Source organism: Phocoena sinus, chromosome 14, assembly GCF_008692025.1.
Source record: "Phocoena sinus isolate mPhoSin1 chromosome 14, mPhoSin1.pri, whole genome shotgun sequence".
Lineage (NCBI taxonomy): Eukaryota > Metazoa > Chordata > Mammalia > Artiodactyla > Phocoenidae > Phocoena > Phocoena sinus.
Window position 1 is genome coordinate 12,904,679 of NC_045776.1, and position 23,921 is coordinate 12,928,599.

Here is a 23,921-nt window from a genome sequence, read left to right on the forward strand (position 1 = left end):
ACAAATGAAAGCCTTTCCCAAGGACTGCACTAACAAGGCTAGCTGACTCTCCCTTACATGCTCCCCATTTCGTCCCTAGAGTTGATGTTGTTCTTACTCTTAGACAAACATTTCATGAGGAAGTTGGCTAGATAATAATAATTTAACCCACTCTTAAGAAGTACAAATTCTCTCTTACCGAGAGGTCAAGTTCTGAGGTACCTTCAAGCTTTACTCCTTCATAGAGTCCTATACAAATAAATTATTTTAGAGACAGTGTTCAAACAGAGAAAGACTACCTCCTTCCTCCCACAAACACGTTTATGCTTCACACTTACTTCTAAAACCATAATAATAATACCAACTCTGCCTATTAGACTTATGATAAGGAGTGGGGAAAACTTATCACACACCTCAGTCAGATGTGCAGCTGTTCTAAGAATCAATCCAAGATTCACTCTGGATCACCCTCACCTGAGTTGCAGTACTCAAAAATCAAATGGAAGTTAACACTGCATTAAAACAAAACAAACAAACCGAAAAAAAACAAAAACAAAAAAATGTAGAGCTCACTTTGGGTACCTGCGGAACCAGGGATACCTGAGAAACAGTATTTAAACTGAACAATCAACTCTTGAACCCTTTCATTTTCTCTTTCTTTTCATTCTTCTGCCAAGGCCCTCCACCAAAATGGGGTGACTTGAGATCTAAAACTTTAAAAAGGGAGGAAGAAACAGCTTTTTTTGAGATGCAGGAAAAAAATGTATTAATGAACTGCAGAAGAAAGTAGAGACCCCAGTAGTTTGTAAAACCCTATGAAATTCACCCTCCTACAATTAGAACTGTAGAATATTCTTTACATGACAGCAGTAAGTCACACAAGTGGCTGAAAGTACAGGAAAAAGAAAAGAGAACAATAAATTCAAAAGACAAAAATTCAGTAGTCAGAAATCTAGAGACAAGTTGAATCTAAGTAGAGCTCTAAGAAAAGCTATAAAAATGTAAGGGCCAGGTTTTCAAGACTATAAAGGATTTTTCCTCAGTGCCTCAATGTATATAAAACAGAGTGGTTATATTAGTGAACACAAAACAACTATAGTGTGTGGGGGGGGGAGAGGGAGGGCAGAGGGAGTGAAGGAGAAAAATTATCACTAGACTTCTCTAAGACGAAGTCTTGGGAGGGTGTGAACTGCTTCTGCCTCATTCACATCTACATCCCCAATGAACACACATCTGCACATAGAGGCAATCAAAAAACCATTTGCCAAAAGAAAGAAGTTGGAAGATGAGTATTACAGGTATTGTGAGCTGTGTTCCCCCATAATTCATATGTTGAAGGCTTAACTGCTGTACCTCTGAATGTGACTACTATTTGGAGACAGGGCCTTTAAAGAGGTGATTAAATTAAAATGAGGCCATTAGGATGGGCCCTAATCCAACCTGACTAGTGTCCTTATAAGAGGAAATTTGGATATACAAAGGGACACCAGGGTTGCAAGTGCACAGAGGAAAGACTTATGTGAGGACACAGTGAGAAAACAGCCATCTGTAAGCCAAGGAGAGACCTCAGAAGAAAACAAACTTGCGCTTGATCTTGGACCTCTAACCTGTACAACTGTGAGAAAAAAATTTTCTGTTTAAGCCACCCAGTCTGTGGTATCATTATAGCAGCATTAGGAAACTAATACAATGGGAAAGAGAGAAACTGGGAAGGGAAGAAAGAAGTTGAAAGGAAGAAGTTAAATAGTTAACCAAAATGTTATCTCTAAGTTTCCAGAACTTATACTTTCTCCTATATACTTTTTCATATTGTAACCAATGTTTTTTGATAAGAAGTAACCCCAAGAAGTCTGGAGTTTGATAATATGAGGCTGTAAAACTTGAATTCTTAAAACAAATTCCCCTTATGTATGTATATATTTAGAATACCAGTAAGACTATGGGTAAATCTAAACATGTGCTGACTAAATAGAAGTAGTAGCATCTAATTTCAGGGATAAAAAGTTAAGAAAGAACAAAAACACTAGTAAAAATAACACCTATGACAGGAGAAGGGTTAATTATAAAAGTTACTATAAAGCCTTTTTGTTGTTGTTGTTTGTTTTTAAGGAGAGGATGCTGAAGAAATGGTGACTACAAACTTTTTAGGTCACATATTCAAGTTAAATATTTTAAGATAATCGCTAAAATAATAAAGCAAATTACAAAACTTCCAGATAAACAAAAAGTAAAATGAGAACTAAAGAAAACCCTGTCAAGAGAAAATCAAAAGCTAAAAAGAAGATGGGGGGAGCACAAAATTAAAACTAAATAAATAGATCGAAATGTAAATAGACTATCAGATTAAATTTTAAGCCTGCTACATGCTGTTTAGAAGGGCAGCAATACAGAAAGAACTTAGAAGAAAGAAAAAAAAAGTAAATATTAACAACAGAAAGCTAATATAATCACATTAATATCAAACAAAATATCCATTAAGACAAAAGCCACTTTTAGAAACAAAAATAGTCATTATACAACAATGAGAAAAAGATGCAGTCAATGAGATTAAGATTCTGAATTTACCTGCAATTTATCAACATTGCCTCCAAATACATAAAGCAAATATCAACAGAATTAAAGGGAGAATTTAATGAATTTACAATTATTGAGAAAGAGTTTTACATACTCTCGATAGATTGAGCAGTCAAAAACTAGTAAGGCTACAGAAAATTTGAATGATATAACTAACAAGCGTGATCTAACAACATATATTATAGCCCAACACCCAACAAGTAGAATATATCTTTTCAAGCAGACAGGGAACAATTATAAAAACATACCAGGGCACAAAGTCAACCTCAACAAATACCAAAGAATCGGTATCATACAGGCACTTTCTCTGACAATTATGCCAAAAAATTAGAAATAAATGATACAATTTAGATTTTTAAAATTCTAATGTATTTGAAAACACTGAAATGCCCTTCAAAATAATTCATAAAATAAAGAAAAAAGCACAATAAAATTACAAAATATTTAGAACTTAACTATATATCAAATGAAAACTAATGCACTTCATATCAAAATTTGTGGGATGCCACTGAAGCGGTATTAAAAGATATTTATGATCTGCTATAGACAGTTACAGGTCCTCCCAAAATTCCTATGTTGAAGCCTAATCCCCAATGTGATGGTATTAGGAGGTGGGGCCTTTGAGAGATGATTAGGCCATGAGGGTAGAGCTCTCCTGGATGGGATTAGCCCTTATAGAAAGTGACTCAGACAGTTCCCTCTCCCCTTCAGATGTATGAGGATACAAGAAGAAGTCACTAGTCTGTATCTTGGAACACGGTTCTTACCAGAACCCAACCACGCTGGCACCCTGGTCAGAGACTTCTAGTCTCCAGAACCATGAGAAATAAATTTTTGTTATTTATAACCCACCCAGTCCATGGTACTTTGTTATAGCAGCCCGAACTGACTAAAATATGGTCTTAGAAGAAGGGCTGAAAATTAATAAGCTAAGCATCTGACTTTAGTTAGGAATAAATGGAAAGAGAACTTCTAAAAAACTGATCAATGGAATTAAAAATAGGAGCATACATTAATTAAATATGGGGGAGGGGAACAACACAAGTTTCAATAAAACCAAATGCTGGTTCTTTCAAAACACTAATAATATTGTATTTACAAACCCATGGTTAGACCAACAATAAAGAGAAGGCACACTGCAAAATGTGACAGAGATTTCAATAATGTTGAAAAACAGATGTCAAATGTTTTTTTAGAAAAATGCATCTTCCCAAAACTGACTCCAGAAGAATTAGAAAACCTCAATATAGCTATAACCATTAGATAAAGTGAAACACCACTATAAAAGCTACCAGGTCCAGAAAGTTTGAGCAAATTCTACCAAACCTTCAAGGAACTAGCAGATAACTCAGGTTTTATACAAACTGTTCCAGAAAAAAAAAAAAGTGGGAACATTCACCTTCTGAGTAAAACCAAAACAGGGAAGAACAGTTCAAGAAAGGAAGTTTAAGCCAATTCTACTTGTATAACATAAATAAAACACTACTAAATAAAATATTAGCTAATTGAATTCAGCAAGGTAATTTTTTAAATCTCCAGAATGCATGGATCACTTAACATAAGAAAAATTTAAATATATAATTTATCACATTCCACAGATTAAAGGGGGAACAAAAAAACACCATTAAGATCCCTAGGTTACAGAAAAATAATCAGTAAAATCAATACTCCTTTCATGATTTTAAAAACAAACTTCTCATACCATTCTTAACCCTTATAAAGTTTATCAACTAGAAACAAATCAAATTACATGACAAAACATATTCCCTTTAAAGTAAAGAATAAAATTCAAAGTTTTCTATCACCACTTTCTTTCAGCACTGTATTAGAAGTTCTAGCCAGTGTGACAAGAAAAAGAAATTACACATACAAGACCCAAGATAATACCACCACTATGTCCAAGAGATATGGGTGACTACACAAAACAATTCATACAAATACTAAAACTAACAAAATCTCAGCAAGGTTGCTACATTAAGACCAAAATGCAAAAATAAACTGCATCACTATGTACCACCAAACAATATTTTTAAATCTGAACTCACCACTTATAATAAATAACAATTTAAAAAATAATAAGTAGGGCTTCCCTGGTGGCGCAGTGGTTGAGAGTCCGCCTGCCGATGCAGGGGACACAGGTTCGTGCCCCGGTCCGGGAAGATCCCACATGCCGCGGAGCGGCTGGGCCCGTGAGCCATGGCCGCTGAGCCTGCATGTCCGGAGCCTGTGCTCTGCAGCGGGAGAGGCCACAACAGTGAGAGGCCCACGTACCGCAAAAAAAAAAAATAATAATAATAATAAGTAATTTTTTAAAACGTACAACATATAGGAATGAATCTCACAAAGCATGTGCCAGGTTGCTGACATCATGAGGTGTACCCAGGTTTACATCTTTAAAACATCACATGTGAAGCAAATAAAGTAAAACTGATTCAACAAGGCTGGAGACAGTTACACAGGTGTTCTTTATACTACTCTCAACTTCAGGCTTGAAGTAGCTACAAGAAATTTTTATTTTTAAAGAAAAAAACTGCAAAGCTAAAATTATTTGGGCAAAATTAAACTAAATTAATTGTTATTTAAGCACATCATTCAAATAATGTTTACCGTACAATTTTCAAAGGCCGTTACAGGCAGTATGTAGAAAAGGAAGAAGAAAATCAAGTTGCGTTTTAAAAAAAAAGTAACTATTTAACAACAGCAGGAAAGTGGTAACATCTGACGCCTCACTACAAAAAATTTAGTTTTTCTTCCAACTACGTACCTCCAATTATCGATACATAAAGCAGTCCATTAGGCATGCACATAGTCTCCCCTGGGGCCTGGGAATAAAACCGGTGGTCAGCTGTCTAGATTTAACACCTCTCACAGTCTGTCTCTGACTCAATTCATTTGAAATTAGTATATGATTTCAGTTTCAAATCTTCAATTTCAACCACAGTTTTCCTCCAAAGTGTAAAGATTCTTCTTTATGTAAAAAAGAAACATTGGCTAACATTTACTAACAGTGACTAATTAAAAAACACAGGAGTTAAAGGGACAACAGTAACATTAAGAACTTTCCTTTTAATCGGGAAAGTCTCAGATTTGATCCAGTGACTACCGTTTCAATATTGAAAGTGCTTTGAAAAACGTAAAGCCTCTGTACGTAAAGGATGGTGATACTATTGTTGTTGTTTGTTCTTACTAAAATCATCTAACAGGAAAAACCCTCTAATTTCTTTCAGTATTACAGCACTTCCCTGTAATACTCAACCTCACTATGTGAAGATACCACACACTTTCAATAAGAGTTATCACTTTTCACCACCCACAAATACCACTGAAGGACTCTTTAAAACTGAAACTCCTTACTTTTAATAGTGTTAGTTGTTCCTTTCAGTTCACAATTAAAGATGAGCAAAATGAGCTAGATTTCTTAGTGAAAGGTCAGTTTATTGATGGCTTGGGGTCATCCAAACTACATTTTCACACATTACCACCAGGTACTAAGAATTTAGACTGTGCTAGAGCATGCTACTGGGTAACATGTATTAATTTTTCCTGTTCTTTTACTCCTGATAAATTAAGTATCCTCCTGGAGTCGAAGTGTACAGAACGTGACCTCACTCACACTTTTTATAAAAGGTGTCTGTCAGTAAGCAAGGAAAAGTTCAGGCAGGCTTACCACAGACCAAGAAAGAGACAAAAAACCTCAATTATAATTTTTAAAGGATGTATAACTTAAGTAAGATTATTAAACCATAAAACACAACAGTATTTTTAAAATTATTATTCAAATGCCAGGTTTAAAAACCTTACCAAATTATGCCAGATACACCTCCTAAAGGACCCTCAAGTCTGTGTGCGCTGTCCATGCTGAACTTTCCTTTTGCACACTTGCTACAAGTCCTTGTTAACACAGGACACAAACCAAAGGAGAAATTAAATTCCAAATTCTTACAGCAAAATAGGAAAGCCCAGCTAGTCTGTTCTCCAAAGCACAAATAAATTGAAATCTCTTGTTAAGAAATCTATCCCCAACTTACCTCTTATTATCTATATAGAAGTTATTTCTAAATTGTATTGTGTAGTATAACACACCATAATTACAGCCACTTTCTGATAATACATGCTAATGAAAGAAGCAGAGGTACAAATACCACTGAAACTCAAACTCGGATATGCATTACATGATTTCTTTTTCTTTTTTTTCTATGTTTTATCTGGTAGTTTATTTACTGGTTCTTTCTTCCTTCACTCATTCGACAAGAATTTATTGAGTACCTACCACGTGCCAAGCATTCTGTTAGGTTCTAAAACTATAAACACCAATTTCCACAGGGCATGAGAATACAATGCACTGAACAAGTCTTCTGATAGATATACAAAGTACAATGGGAACATCAGCTGGTGCTCTGACCTTTATCTGAATAAATATGGATTGTTAGTAAAATAGCCCAAACACCAGCTTACAGTGAAACATGTAGCAAAAGATTAAAAGTAAACTATCAATATCATGAATAAAATTTAAGCAAGACCATGCAGATAAAAGTAATTCCTGTTGCTCTAAGTCAGGGTTCACAAACCCTACCAGCCCTTTCAGGAAACCTACATGAGTGAAGCGCTCAGGGTACCTTGGAGAGGACAGGGAGGGAGCTGCCACCACTCATCACTACACCTGTGGGCATCGTTGCAGAAGCCCAGGACTTCTGATTTAAAAGATCTAGATCTTCTGATTAAAAAAAAAAAAAGAAGAAAAACAAAAATCTACATTTTTATGGGAAACTTTAAAAATACTGAACTGATGGCAATTAATCTGAAAAAATTTCAAACCATGTCACCAAACATAACAGGTCACATGTGAGCCACATGTGACACATGGCATTAGTTGTGGACCTCTTTTCTAAGTCCTCCGAAAGATGATCCAACTTAACTCACCTGATCAAGATCATAAATGTTAAGCAAAACTCAAAAGGAAAAAGAAACCCCAAAAGTATATATCCAAATCCTCAACATACTCCTGTTAATACCACAGGAATGTAGTCACAAAAATCCAGACAACATGAAACACTACAAAACAAATAACCTGGTTTCTTCAACAAGTAAATTGCAAGGGAAAGGGGGGTGAGGAGGGTGGGAAAGAAGGGAAACCTAAAATGAAAAGACATTGAAAAGACAAAAAACAAAAAATCACAAAGGTATCAACCACATTTGGATCATAATTTAAACAAAAATTTAAGACAACTGGAAATTTGAACACCGTTGAAAAATGGGAATTAGCGTTAATTTTTTTTTAAATAAAATCACGGTATCATGGTTGTTTTTAAAGAGTGCTTATGTTTTAGAGATACTTAAGTTTAGTGAAATGAACAGATGAAAAGATATGATGTCTAGTATTTGCTTCAAAGTAATCTAGGCAGAAGAAGGGGCTCGAGGTAAAACAAGAATGGCCATGAGTAGGTGGCTGATTGTTGATGCTGAGCAATGAGTAGGCAGGAGGTCATGACACTATTTTGTCTACTTCTCAATTTTTTTTTACACTTTCTATAATGACAACAAAATCCTAAAATAAAGAACTGGTTTTACATCTTTCCTGTGTACGTACTATCACTTGATCTCATAAAAAGTAGGAAAATGATTCAAAAGACCACGACCAAGAGAGGGAAAAGGGAGAACACAAAATAAGAGCTTCAATAATAACTATAGAGAAACTAATTAACCTGCCCTTAATTGAAAAATAATTGACTTTGCGCACAAATGACCCCAGGACCTCTCTCGCTTATGGATAAAAAGTGTACAAAAAAGAAATCCTAAGCAGATATAATCTCACTGAATGTATACCTAACAGGATACTGTATCCCATTTTCATTAAAATGAAAGTCTGTTGCTAAAGTGCCAAGAGAACACACTGAATTGGTTTTTTAATTTCCCCAATCAAACATGCCTGATGTTTAGCACAGCTTAACTACTGGGGTGAGTTGGGGGAAGTTAGAGTGTACAACAGGGAATGTTTATATACTCACTCACTGAGAGATACTAATTTTTCTTTTCTAAGAAAGGGAAAACAAGTGGGTCGGGGTGGAACAAAAAGTGGGTAAAATAAAGCTTTCTGTAAAAGTTAATGCAAGACGAGTTAAAAAAAAAAAAAAAAAGGCTATGCCTTCATTATCAGACCATGGCCCCATGTAATTTGGGAGCATCTTGGGCTCCCAGTGCAGAGACTGTATAGCCCTGGGTGGCCAGGGAAAGTAAGAAAGATGAAGAAAGTACATGTGGGGAGTGTACACAGGAAGAACAGAGAAGTGGCTATTTAGGTGTCCAGAAGAGAAGGCTTAGCAAATATAGAAAAGACAGGGTTACTTTTACCCTGCCTTTATCCTTCTTACTGATAAGATGAAAGGAAGTTATAAAATGATAGTCATGGCACCTGACCTTGAAAGAGACAAATCTAAATGATGTTTGATAACTCAATGGAATGGTTTCCTATTATTCTTAAAATCCATTCCAAAACACTAACTGTAGCCTATAAGGCCCTTACAGCCAGACACAACCAAGAGTGCATATCTACCTGTCTTGTGTTTAAGGGGGAGGGGGGTTGGGGAGGAACTATGATGACCAAAGCACTCTGAACTTGGCAGAACTCGGCACACACACCCACGATCTGACCCTATTTCTCCAGCCCTGCCTCGTGATACTCACACTCCCTACACTATGCTCACAGGAGCCCCTCCTCCAGGTCTTTAAACATGCTGGGCTCCCTACCTCAGGGAGTTTGCTGTTGGGCAATTCACCATGTTTGACATGAAGAGTTAACAATTATGTTTCTTTCTGAAGACTTTCTATCTTATTCCCCAAAATATCTTTATTAAAAATTTACAGAAACCAACTCTGTAACTGGAATATAACATAATCAGATGATCTAGATACTTCAGTAAATATTGGGGCGATTATATTCTTCAGGACAACCTAACTGTGTTTTTCATTTGTTTCAATAACCACAATTTGAAATTTCAGCATCTAGCCCCATACTGAGCACAAAACAGAAATTCAACACTTATTACAACTAACAAGAGGAAAAATGATAGGTTTAACATGGTTTCTTAACAGTATTTCTTATTTAAGAATAATTGTCCCCTATACAATCTGATTTATATCTACCTAAACTTATAATTTATCATGTCTTCATGCTCACTTTATAAACAGATTCAAGCCAGAAGTCAATCTGACAATCTAGGAACGGAAAGCACATTCTTTAGAACCAGCTTTTATGTCTGCAAGTATCAGTAGTAGGCCATGAGAAAAAAAATAAAACTATCTCAGGAGTTTTATTACTCCATAAGTGATTTTTAAACAGAAAGGAAACAGGACATAATGGAAGGTACGATGCCAGCTTTGTCAAAGTTGCAACTTTTCTGAAGGTTTTTGACCATCATGTCTCCACACCTACACATCCCAACCCCACTCCCCAACTCCTGCCCCAAAGACACACTTAGAGATTGGGAGGGGGGAACCCAAACTGTGCCATCAAAACAAACCTGCCCATTGCCAAGCGCAGCCAAACCTGTAAACCTGAGTCTGGCAATCATTTCCTCCAGCTCTTGTTTACTATCCCCCCTCCCCTTCCCACGCAGTAAGATGCAGATGTGTTACCACAGTTAAGAGAGAATCACCCTACAGAAAATTCAGTGTAGACTGAAATCACAGTCATAAATTCCCCAAAGAGGGTATAAACTATGAGTAGCTGATTGATTCACTCAAGAAAAAGCATATTACAGTAAATATTGAGACTTGGCTTCTCCTTACCTTCTCGCTAACAAAACCGAGGCCCAACTTCCTGAGTGTCAGTTAAATGAATCTTTATCTTTACTCGCCCTTCCTAACAGTCTCAAAGAAACAGGTGGCCCTCTTCCCGCCCACGGTTAACTCCACTGGGTGTTCCTGATTCCTCCCACCTTATTTCTTCCAGGACTTTCCCTTGTTTACTTTCCCCCATCCATTCATCCCTCACCCTTAGCCTCTCTCCTCTCTCTTTCCCTTCAGGATACAAAAAACAATGTTCAAGTTTCTTCCTTCACGACCACATCCCTTCTTTCTTCTGAGGTATAACTTACATCTAGTACAGCACATAAACCTTAAGTGTACAGTCAATAAATTTTTGTGTATGCATATACCTAGGAAAATAAAACCCAGAAAAATGCAAATAACATTATCAACAGCAGATGGCTCAAGCCTTTCCCATCGATAACCCCCCAGAAGTTGAACACAGCATTTCCCATAAACTTTATAAATCCGAGGAAAGCAAAACCCTCACGGGCTTCACAAAAAGAAACAAGAGGACGTCCTTCAAGTGTACTGCAGGCCCCCTGCCAGGCTTCAGGGCAACCTTGAGCATGTGCACGTTTGCATTTTCTTTTCAAGAAAGCAAAATTAATATTTGCTTAACCCAGAACTTAGATCCTCACAAAGTACGATACCAAATGAGGCCCCAATGATTCAAATGGATAAAAAAGCCTAGATAGAAAGGGTTGGTAAATCTTAAAGGATTAAGGTGGAATTACTAATCCTAAACTCAGTCTGACTGGACTTTGAACTACTGGTAATTTATGGCTGCTCCTCAAACAATTCAGTATTCCAGAATTATGGCAAGAGTCTACTCCCTCTGGTCCTTCAAGATGGCTCAAGGGCCTTCCCGGGATTCACACAGTGGAGTCAGGAGCCTCTCCTCTGCTGCTACTATAGTCATCTGTGGACCCCACTGCCTCTATTAGAACATTTTCCACTTTTGTATTCTAAATGTTGGCTCGCTTGTTTCCACAAACATGCCCTCAGAGCTATAAGTATTTCAAGGGATCCTAGAAAATTAAAATTAGCCATCTTTGAATCAAAAGTACTTTTGATATAGTAGGTACTCATAGTAATTACTGGATTGAATGAATGAGTGGAAGTGTATAGTTTGCCAGTGTCACTGAGCAACAGCATATCCCATCTTCCTTAATGAGCCCTAATTACCTCAAGTTAACATTTGTGGCAATTTACTATTGCTAAAAATAACACTACCACACTACATTTGTATAACATCTCACAGTTTACAAAGCACTTCCACATATATCATCAAATCTGAACCTCACAAAGTTCTCTGAGATGGATTTTTTAAAAATCTCTCTAATAAATGAGGCTTAAAGCGATTACAGGGTTCATTATAGGTTTCCCATCAAGTAAAGAAGCAGCCCACAGTCAAATCTAGGTCCTAGATCCTCCATCAGTGCTCTCTGCATCCTAAGACCAGGGCCTGGTTTACACCGAGTCCTGCTGTCCTAGGCACTTTCCCTCATCTCATTTGATCTTCTCAACAACGCTGTGTGGCTCACAGGTACTGCCTATTTCCACAGAGAAGGAAAGAGGGAAGTAGAGCTCTGGGCTCAGGGGCACAGCCAGAATGCAGGTTCCAGCCTCAAGTACTTCAAAGTCCATGCTTCCCAAATGCTGATCTGCCCAAACTGGCCCCAGAAGGTTATCAAGGACAAGTTTTCCACATTCGGCAAAGCAAGCTATTACACACTAGTTTAACTCTGGCAGCAAATGCTGGGGCTTGCACTCTACCTGAACCTTGCTCGCTTGACAAATCCACACAAGGTACTAAAATGCTCTGTAACTCAGTTTCCCTATCTGTAACCCTGGGGTGGTAACATTACCTGCCTCATAGGGTCGTTATGAGGATTAAATGAGTTAATATTTATAAAGCACTTAAAACGGTGCCTCGCACATAGAAAGGATGATATAAATGCCTATAAAGGCATAAACTGAGGAAAAGTGACAGTTTAAGTCACTAAAGAAATACTCAATTATCGAATAAAAAGTGTGGGGACAATTTGTTCTTTCCTACTTCCTGTCTTTTTTAAAAAATAAATCTATTTATTTATTTATTTATTTACTTATGGCTGTGTTGGGTCTTCGTTGCTGCACGCGGGCTTTCTCCAGTTGCAGTGAGCAGGGTCTACTCTTCGTTGCGGTGCTCAGGCTTCTCATTGCGGTGGCTTCTCTTGTGGAGAACGGGCTCTAGGCGCGCAGGCTTCAGCAGTTGTGGCACGTGGGCTCAGTAGTTGTGGCTCACGGGCTCTAGAGCTCAGGCTCAGTAGTTGTGGCACGGGCTTAGTTGCTCCACGGCATGTGGGATCTTCCCGGGCCAGGGCTGGAACCCGTGTCCCCCAGCATTGGCAGGCGGATTCTTAACCACTGCACCACCAGGGAAGCCCCGTTCCTATCTTTCTTAAACAACAGATAGATTAAAATTTTTAACATACAAATAAAACTATAATATACCACAGGAAAATATGGGAAATTTCTTTTAAATCTTGAGGGGGAAGACTTCCTAAGCATGACACAGAAATCCTGACTACCTAGAGGAAAAGACTGACATAAAAGTGCAAATGGATGAAGAAAATAGTGACTTACAAAACAAAGCTGGTTTCCCTAGATATACGCCCCCAAAACAAATCTATAAGCCAGTAGGAAAAAGGCAAATATCAAACAAAAAAAATGGGCAAGGGATAGGAACAGGCCATTCATGGGAGAAATAAGTTACCAATTAAAATGTGAAAAAAAAGATCTACGTAATTAAGAACTATAATTTTTTTTAAATTGAGACATTCCCCCCCAAGACTGTTTACCCCACCCACCTGCTACCACCTCCCATTACATCCTACCTCAGCACTCAGTGGAGAACATGTGGGCATGCATGTGTGAGTACATCATGTACGCATGTGTGGGATGTAAGGAAGAGAGTGCATCTCCTCCAAATACAGTGATGTTTACTTCTTTCCAGAAGGAGAGATTCAACTTATTACATAAACCTGCACATCAGCTACCCCCAGCCATACTACCTCTCTCGGAGACCATCAAGAGAAATTTCTTTTCTGCTTCAGCAGCTAGAGTACATATTCCATATGCCAGATGCAATGTATTTTTACCCATTTGTACTTCTGCACTTTACAAGTTCCCTTCCTCATAGTAAAAACTGAAGTCATCTTTGAGGAATTAATTGACTCCATAGGTTAATTTCCATATAAAAGTTTTACTTAAGGTAAATGATTAAATTAAAATGAAACCTAATATAAAAGAGAATCTCTCTCTCACCCCTACAAATATTCACAAACTGTCTTTTTGCTAACAGGAGCAGGACATTTCTCTCCCTCTCTCAAAGATATTCAAAGCAGTACCAGATTTCATGATACAGACTTCCAAAACCAGCAAACGGCAAAAGCCCAAAGATTACTGAACTAAGTTGTTTCAATTTATATCACATAAAAGTAGGGTTGTGTATGCGTACCTAAATAAACTAAGTGCATTTAATTGTGAGAAGATACGTTTTTCTTTAAAAAAGTGAAATAAAAAATATTATGAATACTGAATCTTTTTAATGAACACGTCTGAATGGGATTTTTTTTTCAAGATCTATTCTTAAATTTTTCTTCCAAATATTTTTTTAAAATTCAGTGGTTTTGCAAATTTCCATTCTTCTAACAATTTCAACTTTAAAGGACTGGACAAATAACCATTGATTTTCTAGCACTGTAACTCTTTTCAGTCAACCATCTGTCAACTTTAAAGTTCTATCATAAAACCCCCAAAGGGTAATATCACTGATGAAATCTAATTTCACTCTCCGCAATTAAAATATCCAACTGTTCCATTAGAAGCCCGCCCATAATCTGTCAAAGTGATATGTAACCTCTCATAAGCACTGATTAGAATGAAAAGAAACTAGAAACACCTTGAAGTAATTGAGAAAGCACCAAATGTGTGACGCGCACTCAATTTTTTAAACTTTCATTTTGAATACTAAATAAAGGAGAATCCAAAGATAGTAAGTATATAAATTCAGTGTGGGGTAAAAAAGAACACTAGACAGATAATCACAATCCTGGGTGCTATTCCTAATTCTGAGACCGAGTTTATCACCGATCTTGGACCAGACACTCAACCTCTACAGGGCTTGCTTTCCTCATCTATAAAAATACAGATGTTAGATCTCTACAGAATCCTAAATTCTATGATCTAATCAAAAATAACACACAAAAAAATTTTTATGTGCTTTTTCTCCTACTGACTCTAGGCACAAGTAGATAGGCACATACAGCTCACCATGAATTAAAGCTAATGAACCATTAAGTTTCCCATATCTGGAGCCCTCAAATACAGAGCTATCACTACAGTAAAGTTTATAAACTGGATTATAAAAGTATCTTACTTTACAAGTCAACTTAAGAACAGAATCTTACTTCAACTTTTTTTTTTTTTTTGCGGTACGCGGGGCCTCTCACTGTTGTGGCCTCTCCCGTTGTGGAGCACAGGCTCCGGACGCGCAGGCTCAGCGGCCATGGCTCACGGGCCCAGCCGCTCTGCGGCATGTGGGATCTTCCCGGACCGGGGCACGAACCCGTGTCCCCTGCATCAGCAGGCGGACTCTCAACCACTGCGCCACCAGGGAAGCCCTTACTTCAACTTTTAAGAGGATGTATTTCTTTAAATTCATCTCTAGTGTGCTGAATTCTACTTTGAAGAGTAGAGCTGGCAGGGAGAGGGTAATCAAACACTATCTATTCCATCATTAGTCCTAATCGACTCCAAAAAGGTATTCTTCTTTGGCTGGCAATCTTAGGCTGACTTGTGTGTATTAGGTCCAAGCCTGTTCCTTTCTCCATGACAAAAAGCTGGGGATTTGGCTGTTTTTAAACCCATGGATAGGTCGTACAGAACTTAAAACAACTACAACATTTAGTCCTAATTTGAAGAACAGGCTCTCTAATGAAGCCCCAGAATGTTAAGAGTTGGAAGAGATTTTAGACTTATTCTACTCCAAGCTCATCATTTTACTGATGAGGAAATCAAAGCCCAGGATAAGTTAAAATGAATGCCCAAAGTCATACCAACTTTCCCAACTCTCAGACCCATTTCTTTAAATTGCAAACCATAACAAAGTTACTTTCACCTGACCCCAGGATACATCAGCCAAACTCTAAAACCATAAGATGGAGCACCCCTTCAACTGCTAAAGTATAGCCAAAAGCTCTCAAAATATATGCACAGGAACAAAAAAAGAATTCCATAGGAATATATTTCTCATACATGACAAAAAGGTCAAAAACTGGTTCTACGCATAAAATTTCGCTCTTTGGACCATGTGTCAGGAGTGAACTGATTGTGAAATCCAGATAATTATTAAATAGACAGTGAAAACAAATACAGTTCATACTTTCTCTTGCTATATTTTAAAACACGCCTCGTATTGGAAAAGAAGGCACCAAGCATCCTAACATATTATTAATGAAAGCAGACATCTGAAAAGATTCACTCTCTACCTGCTCTTCATCATCAGATGTATGAGTCAGTAGAACTAGACAGCAACAAATTCAAAACTCTTCCTGCCTGAAAAGAATGCAGGGGAAAAAACTAAAACAAAATCAACCAATTCAAAGTATCTCAAATTCCGAATTAGATTTTTTTGTTCATTAATTGAAATGGTCCAAAACCAAATTATTTCAAATTTTATTCAGTCTTCAACTGAATGCTTTCACATAACTGGAAATGAGACTAATTTACTTCTAGCAAGCTTCATTTGAGAAAATACATGTCATAAATTCTGGATTTTTTTTTTTTTTTGCTAAAGTATTGACATTTACAAACTCACAGAATATGTACAACCTACAAATAGAGTATTTCACTCCATTTCCAAGAGAACTTCTAGGTTCCAAACTCAAAGGTCATTGGACTAGTAGTACCTTAATAAGACACTCTATCATTAAATACATTTTACAACCTATTAAAGCAATCTCAAATGTAAAAATACAACAGGGAAACAATTATTTCAGCATGAATGTAGCATTATGGGATGGTTATGCTTTGTTTCACTTAACATATTAAAAGGAATATTTGGCATATATATTATATATATAACAAAACCATTCCATCTCTAAATCAACATGTAATTACACTTCAGCAACCCAGTAACTGTTATTCTTGATTCTAAAGTACGATTATCACACAACTTGAAAGAGCTGCTATTTCATAGTTAACCAAATATCCTAATGTTCTTTAATCAAAGTACCATTAAAGTCTATTTTTTCCAACCCTTGAGTTTCAGTTTATCAAAATTTTCCAAAGCCTAGAGTTAATGTTTCATAACAAATCCAAACACAACCCGTCACAGACTTAGGTTATAAATACCTAATATGTCTAAAGAATCCAAATGGTCGATTTTGTTTTGTTTTAATTATACTATCTTTAGAAAACCAAAGGTAAGTATCAAAAAGAGTTTGCCCAAGAAGCAGAGGGACATGAAGGTAGATTCAAAACCCCTCATTACCAGTGTTGTACCAGATGCCTACGATCAAGGGGTGGAGTGGGTTTTACAAAGTGGGACTTTTAAAAAAAGCCTTCACTTTCCCAGATTATTTTGGACATTTTGATAACATCTTTTTCTCTTTTTCAAAATGCCAGGCGTCTTTAAAGGAAAAGCTTTTCTATTGAGTGGCTTTTCTCGACTTTCACAGTACAATTAAACCCTTCTCCTGTCCAGATAGACTGAACCGTGTTCAACCCTGGCACATAACAAAATCATTAAATCTAAAACGCCTCATTTGACAGATGTCTCATTAAATTCATCTTAAAGTTTAGGTAAGAGATGCCTTTGAAAAGGGGGGAAAAAAACACCTGTTAACTCTAAGAAATCTTTGAGAGAGAACTCTCTCAAAATCCACATAGAGCTCCACTCACGGAAAACAGAAGATATTAACAGTGTGTGGCACATCTAAAACCTTCTGCCATGGGAGAAATGCCTCTGTGTGTATGTGTGTTTAACACAACCCCTGGGGACCCTAACAGGAAGGAAGGCTGAAGATTCAGGACATACACCACCAGCTGCTTAACAAAATTCCGCAAATTCAATTCAACAAATGTTTAAACTAAAATGCCAAGTATTATACTAGCCTTGGACCATATACAACATTAATGAATGTTATGTTACGAAGAAATCAAATTCAGCATTCTATAAAGAGAATCAAAAACACCTTACTCTTTAAAAAATAATAAGAATCTTGGGATAACCAGTCACTTAAGGTGGCTGTTTTAACAATCTTATAGCCACAAAAAGATAAAACTTTCACCCAGAAACTTCATAAACTCATTTACACTCATCTCCTCTCCCTATAATTATTTCAATAAGCATAAAAAAACACACCATTTAATGAATAACTATAAAAACAGGCAGAGTAGCTTACTCTCTAACTCTATATAACATATGAATTATAAAAAGTGAACAGCATGGTGACATCAATAGAGCACTACTGATCACTAAAGTACAAATAAGTTTACTTTAAGATGAAAGGTTTATGCAAACCTTTCATGATAGATATTTTCGATACTTTACAAGTAAAGCTATGTTTTAAAGGAACTGAAATGTCACACGGCTACCCTCAAAAGTTATCCACTTTTCAGATAAAATGTTAATAATGCTCTATACCCAATGAAGATTTACAGTTTAACAAATGAGGCATGTGTAAGAAAAAAAAGAATCATTAGGTGAACTTTATTTCATACCAACTTAAATGCATGTAAGACTATTTACAACCAGAATATTTAGAACACTTTCGTACTCTTTCTGTATTGTCCACTTATTTGCCAGTCTTGCTTCTTTATGTTAAAGGCAGCATGATAGAAATAGAACCAACCAAATTTCACAAGGAATACCACTTTGGACTAGAGGATAATATCACCTCATCACCAACATAAATAGAATATTTTTGGAATGCTTTTAACCAAGTGAAAAATTCAAGTGTAAATGAAATTCAACTTCGATTCATGGAAAGTAATATGAATTGTAAAACAGAATATGCATGCTCTCTCTTCTCAGCTCTGCCAAGAACTGAAAAACCACAAGCAAGAATCAAAACTATGCATCAGTTTATCTGAAAAGAGGATTGACACCCACTCCTCCCTAATAATGTTTCCGAAAGGACAAATGAGATAATTTATGTGAAAGCTCTTTAAGATTTTTGAAGATAATAAACCCAACATATTAATAGACGTTATCAAACCACAGTTATGAAGGACAAGACAGCACTCACTTTACATCAAAAACAAGTATAAAATTTAAATACAAAAAGCAATAAAATTAAACCCTTTGTTCTTAAAAGGACTGCTTAAGCACACACTGGTGTCACATGTTCATACCACTTACTCAATACTGCTGTAATTATAGTAATAAGAGACTTCTCGTCAATATTACAGCTTAATGCCGAACCACCCCTTCTTGGTTTCCATGTAGGAAACCATGTAAGGTTTGATCATCCCAGAAGAGAAAAAGAGAAGAAATATGAGCGGGTAAGGAGTCCGTTCTCCTGAGCAATCCCAAAAAGTCAAACATAAAAATATCTTGTCCAAGATTCACGAGCCACAGTGGGTACACTCTCCATTCCGTCAACATCATTTCCCGCTATTACAATTTAAACTGAAACAGCCAGATGACTAAAGCTAAAAGGCAGTAGAAGTGAGTCAAAAATATTAAAAATATAGTTTAATACTGCCCTTGATTAATGACTCAGACGCCCCCAGGGAGTCCAAAACATAACCTCATTAACGTTTTTAAGTCTGTAACCTATGTCGAGTAACCTAAATTCTTGAATTTTTTTTCACCTAAAATTACTCTCAGGTAAAATTTAAGATGGCTGATCTTAAAGGAAAATTAAATGTTAATGTACCTAATATACTTAATACTTCACACAAGTTACTTCAGAGCCATAATTAAATTTTTTCTTATTTAAAGTTAGCTAAGAGAATGGTTGCTTCAGACGAGCAACAATTTTCAAACTAAGTTTTTCTCAACGACTCTATAATTAGTACCTTTTTGTTCAAAGCCTTTTAGCTCATTAAAGATTCCATTTTACTTTACCTAAATAAATATTTAAATATTCAAAGCAACCACAAATGGCTTTCAAAGTCTTTTAAGAATAACTTAGGCCAGGTTATAAATACTAAAATTCAACTGAAAGGTGACCTCAAGAGAATGAAAGTTCTCCACTGGACAAGAACTTCTCCAGTTATAAACAGATAAACTAGATAAACAACAGATAACGAGCTCAATTTAAATATAGGAAAATATTCAAAAGCCTTCAAAAGCAATTTCCTAGTCTATCCTCAACTCCACATACACAGATAAACAAAAACATACACAGCAATAAATTTAAGAGTAAGTTACATGTAACATTATAAAAACTAATGTTGTGGAAAACACACCCTCAAAGGATCTCATATAAAACAAACATTAATTCTCTTCTTATGGAAAAGAATTACTACCAAAACATGCCACTTTCCTGTTGGGTGTCCTACATTCCACTGCAGCAGAGGGGTAACTTCTAGGAATCTCCTCCAGCTTGGTGCAAACCTGCGCTACATGTGAAGTCCTGATAATGTTCCGGTGATGAGTGAGACGACCTTATAAGAAGGCCCTTTTGTTCATCAGTAACTAAACTTCCTTGCAAAAGTTCAAGTGGACTCACTATATAGTAAATTTTGTTCTAGGGCAAATGAATATCAACACAGACGTTTGCTATGTTCTTAGGCTTAACATAACCTCAACTTGCTATAAAATAAGCAATTAGACATCTTTATAATATCTTTATAAAGACTGTTATATCTTTATAACAATCAGGCATCTTCCTTCTATGACACCTGCATACCAGCTTCATATTCAAGAACAGGTTGGATGCTCTGTATGGCTTCCTCATTTAATTAGTTACTTTTACAAGCATATTCACAGAGGTATATATGTATTTATACTGTGCATATAGAAATAAAGCAAATAAGTTCAGAATGAAGCAACAATTCCTGCTTTTCATAACGAACGAAACAAAAAGATTAAAATGAGCACACCAGAAATTTGCGATTTACCAGAAAGATAATTTGTCATCTTTATACTGAGATAAGTTTTTTTAAAAAACCTATATATCACCCACTTAGAACATTTTAGACACACGTGAAGAGACAATCAAGGGGAATCAAAGATTTAAATGTCATGACTAGGACACCTAAAACCCTTCCCATGGACATTTATCGTGATCAACAATTCAGTCATGAGAAAAAGAAAGGATGCAGAGCTCTTTCCATACGAAATATGTCCAATACTGCTTATTTAACATATCCCTTGCTTTATATATATTTCCTTCAATGTAATTGGTTGGTTATAAGGGCATTTATCATTCTCACGTTAAGAAAATATTCTCATTCCAAGTGTGATTACCATTTACTGCTTTTGTAAAATAACAGTATTTTACAAATTACATGAGCCACAGGAGAAAATGATATAGCTGTTGCTCCTACATGAAAAAAAAAAAAATCACCTATTTTCTAGGCCATAAGCTTTTAAAGGCTTGTCATCCGGTTGGGATATTATCTTCAGATACTACAAATGCTATTGTATTATGATATGGTTTTCTTTACGAGGCAAAAATCCATCAGAAATCCACTTGAATTACAGAAAAACTTCAATTAAACGTAAAGGAACATCTCACCAGGAATGCTACCAGTTTTGCCTATCTCAATGTGTGAGTAATTTCTTCATTCAAACCGACTAAACTGCTACTGGGACACAGGCTGGACCAAAAACATATTAAGTTAGAAAGAGTGGCTACAGATTAATGAAATTTCAAGTGTGATTATTTTTCCACCACCACATACAACCTAGGTGGGGAAGTAATTTAGTACTTTAGTAAATCTGGGGAAGATTTAACTCTCCTTTTAAGACCTTTAATCTAGAAATGAAAAAAGAATGAGGAAGATTTTAGATCACCCTCAAGTCGTACTGTGATTCCTATATATCCCTATTGCAAGTCACATCGCAATGGGCAGTTCTGGCTATAAAGGCTAGAAGTAAGAAACTGAGAGAAAGAAACAGGCAAAACCACTTTTGACGCAAGAATCAAACTTACAGAGGAAACTGAAATAAAGCCAAAAAGCGCTGAGGAAAAGTATCGCTAAAGAGGACCGCAGCTCCTGGGTTCCATCGAGGACTAAGTGGGCAAACGAGTAGCACCAGCTGATGCGGAGCGAGCTCCCGGGCTGGAAGGGCAGGCCGCGGACAGTGAGACGGAGGGCGGGTGTTCCAGCGCATTTCTCAAGGTCATTTTCCTCTGTAGGTATCACGTGCACGTGATGTTTACCTGAAATCCCAAACTGCCTCAAACCCAACAAACCGGTGAACAGACGTCCGAAGGCAGCACTTCACTGTTAAAGACACCACTGCTTCTTTCAGGAGTGCCTGCTCCCAGTGCTTCCTGGTGGCCCTGACACCTCTCCCAGCTTGCTTCCCAACCTCGGAGCCCCCAAGAATGACAAAAGCTCGCGGATTTTAAAACTGCTCAATTTAGTATCACACAGATCGTACTTGAAAGCTGTAGAGAAGTAACAGACTCCCGAGGACCCGCGCTGACTCTCGGGGTGGCCAAACATTTCTCGGGACCTGGAAGTGCTTACTCCCCACGCATCAAAGTGCAGGTGATCTCCTTACCTGCATAGAAGCGGATGAGGCAGCCGATCTCCGAGTCCATGCCTTCCTCCTGCACCCTCCACAACTCCCCAAAGCCCAGGTGGAAGAGGTAGTCATTTTGGATCTGCAACGGCTTCTCGTCCGCCTCCAGGCGCCGGGTGGTCTCTCCGTGGAGCTGCACGTACAGGGTGGGCGGTGGAGGCGCCTGCTCCGCGGTCGCCCCGTTCCCATCCTGGGTCGACTGGGGGCGGCCGAGGGCCGCTGCTGCCGCCGCCTTCTCCTCCCGAGGCTGATCGCGGGCCGCGCCGCCTGGGCCCTCGACGCCCCTCTGGGCTTTCGGCTGCGGCGGAGGCGGGGAGGCCGTCGGGGATGACGGCCGGGGGCCAGCTCCAAGCCGGGGCAGGCGGGGCTGTCCCGGAGCCCCCGTCGGGGGCCGGGCCGGGGCCAGGTCAGCCTCCAGCTCCTCGGACGACGATGAGCAGCCGCCGCCGCTGCTGTAGGGGTCCAACCGGTCCGACACGCTCTCGGCGCTGGGGCTCAGGCTGAAGCTCTCGGTGTCGGAGGCCGGGCCTGCGGCCACACCGTCCAGGAGCCGCGGGGCACCCGGTTCGCCCAGGCTGGAGTCTGAGGGCGCGGGGCTGGCGCGGGAGGCGCGGAGCGCCCACCCGTCCGGGGCGCTGGGCAGCGGCAGGTCGGCGGGAGGAGCGCGCTGCGGCCCCCCGACGGCGGCCAGTCCGCTCCTCCCGGGTGGCAGCCCCGAGTCCCGCGGCTCGGCGGGCGGGAGCCGGGGACCGGCGTCGGGGTGCCCCTTGCCCAGCACCTTTACCACGCCGCCGCCCTTGTAGCCCACCTGCAGCAGGCGGGCGGCCACCTCGCCGGCCGTGGTGTCCAGCGTGCACAGCACCGGGCGCAGGTAGGTCGAGGCCATGTGGCGGTCGAAGACGTGCACGCAGCCCCGCTCGAGCTGGTGCCGCACCCAGTCCCGGTCCGACGGCTGCAGCTGCAGCATCTGCCGGTGCTTCAGGAGCAGCGTCTTCCTGTCCAGGCTCCGGGTGCACAGCGAAGCCGAGGCCGAGCAGGAGGCGGTGAGGCCGGTGGCGCCGGGGGAGTGCGAGGCGGCAGCGGCGGACGACGACGAGGACGAGGACGACGAGGACGAGGACGACGAGGCGGCGGCGGCGGCCGCGGACAGATTCCTCTTCAGCCGCCCTCTCCTCAGCAGCAGGGAGTTGGCGCAACCGCCGGCCCCGGGCATCGGGGCAGCCCCGCCACCGGTGGGCTGGGGGGCGCCGCGCCTCCTCCTGCGACCCGTGCCTCCCGGCCGGCCAGGCAACAACCCCAGCTGCGCCTCGCCGGGGGCCTCTTCCCGCGCCCCGCCGCTGGGGGCCGCCGGGGTCAGCGCGGTCTCCGGGCTCCGGCCGCCCCCGACTGCCGCCGCCAGAGCCGCCGCGGCCGCGGCCGCCGCTGCAGCCGCCGCCGGAGCCGGAGCTCGGTCCTCCCTGCTGGTCTCTGGGAGTCGCTGCGCCGTAGTCGCAGCGGCGGGCTCCATTGCAGTGGGGCTTCGCGCTTCCCCCCCAGCTCCGGAGACAGCGGGCAGAGAGAGAGGCGGGGAGGCGAAGGTGGGAGACGGCGGCGGCGCGGGGAGAACGGAGAAGCCAATGGCGTTCGGCACGGCCGTTCCAGGGGATTATGTGGTAATTCGGAGCATTCCGTCGGTGTCTCGGTGTTCCATCCAGTGCGCCCGCCCGCTTGGCCGCCACCGCCCCCCCCCCCCCCCCCCACACACACACACACACGCCCTCCCCGCCCGGGTCGCGGGCGCCGAGCGCAAGCCCCGCCCACTCCCCCG

The 23,921-nt window shown here is 39.8% G+C and overlaps 1 protein-coding gene across 2 annotated transcripts in view; it reads right to left on the reverse strand.

Annotated features, from left to right (window-relative positions):
- The window catches only part of PHLPP1 (PH domain and leucine rich repeat protein phosphatase 1), a 208,479-nt gene extending 184,733 nt beyond the window's left edge, over positions 1-23,746 (reverse strand). For both annotated transcript variants that reach the window (XM_032602852.1, XM_032602851.1), the window contains exon 1: positions 22,094-23,746. In XM_032602852.1, coding sequence (XP_032458743.1) covers positions 22,094-23,621 — 1,528 coding nt within the window. In that variant the 5' untranslated portion in view covers positions 23,622-23,746. The remainder of the gene's footprint in view (positions 1-22,093) is intronic.
- Positions 23,747-23,921: the final 175 nt, after the last annotated feature.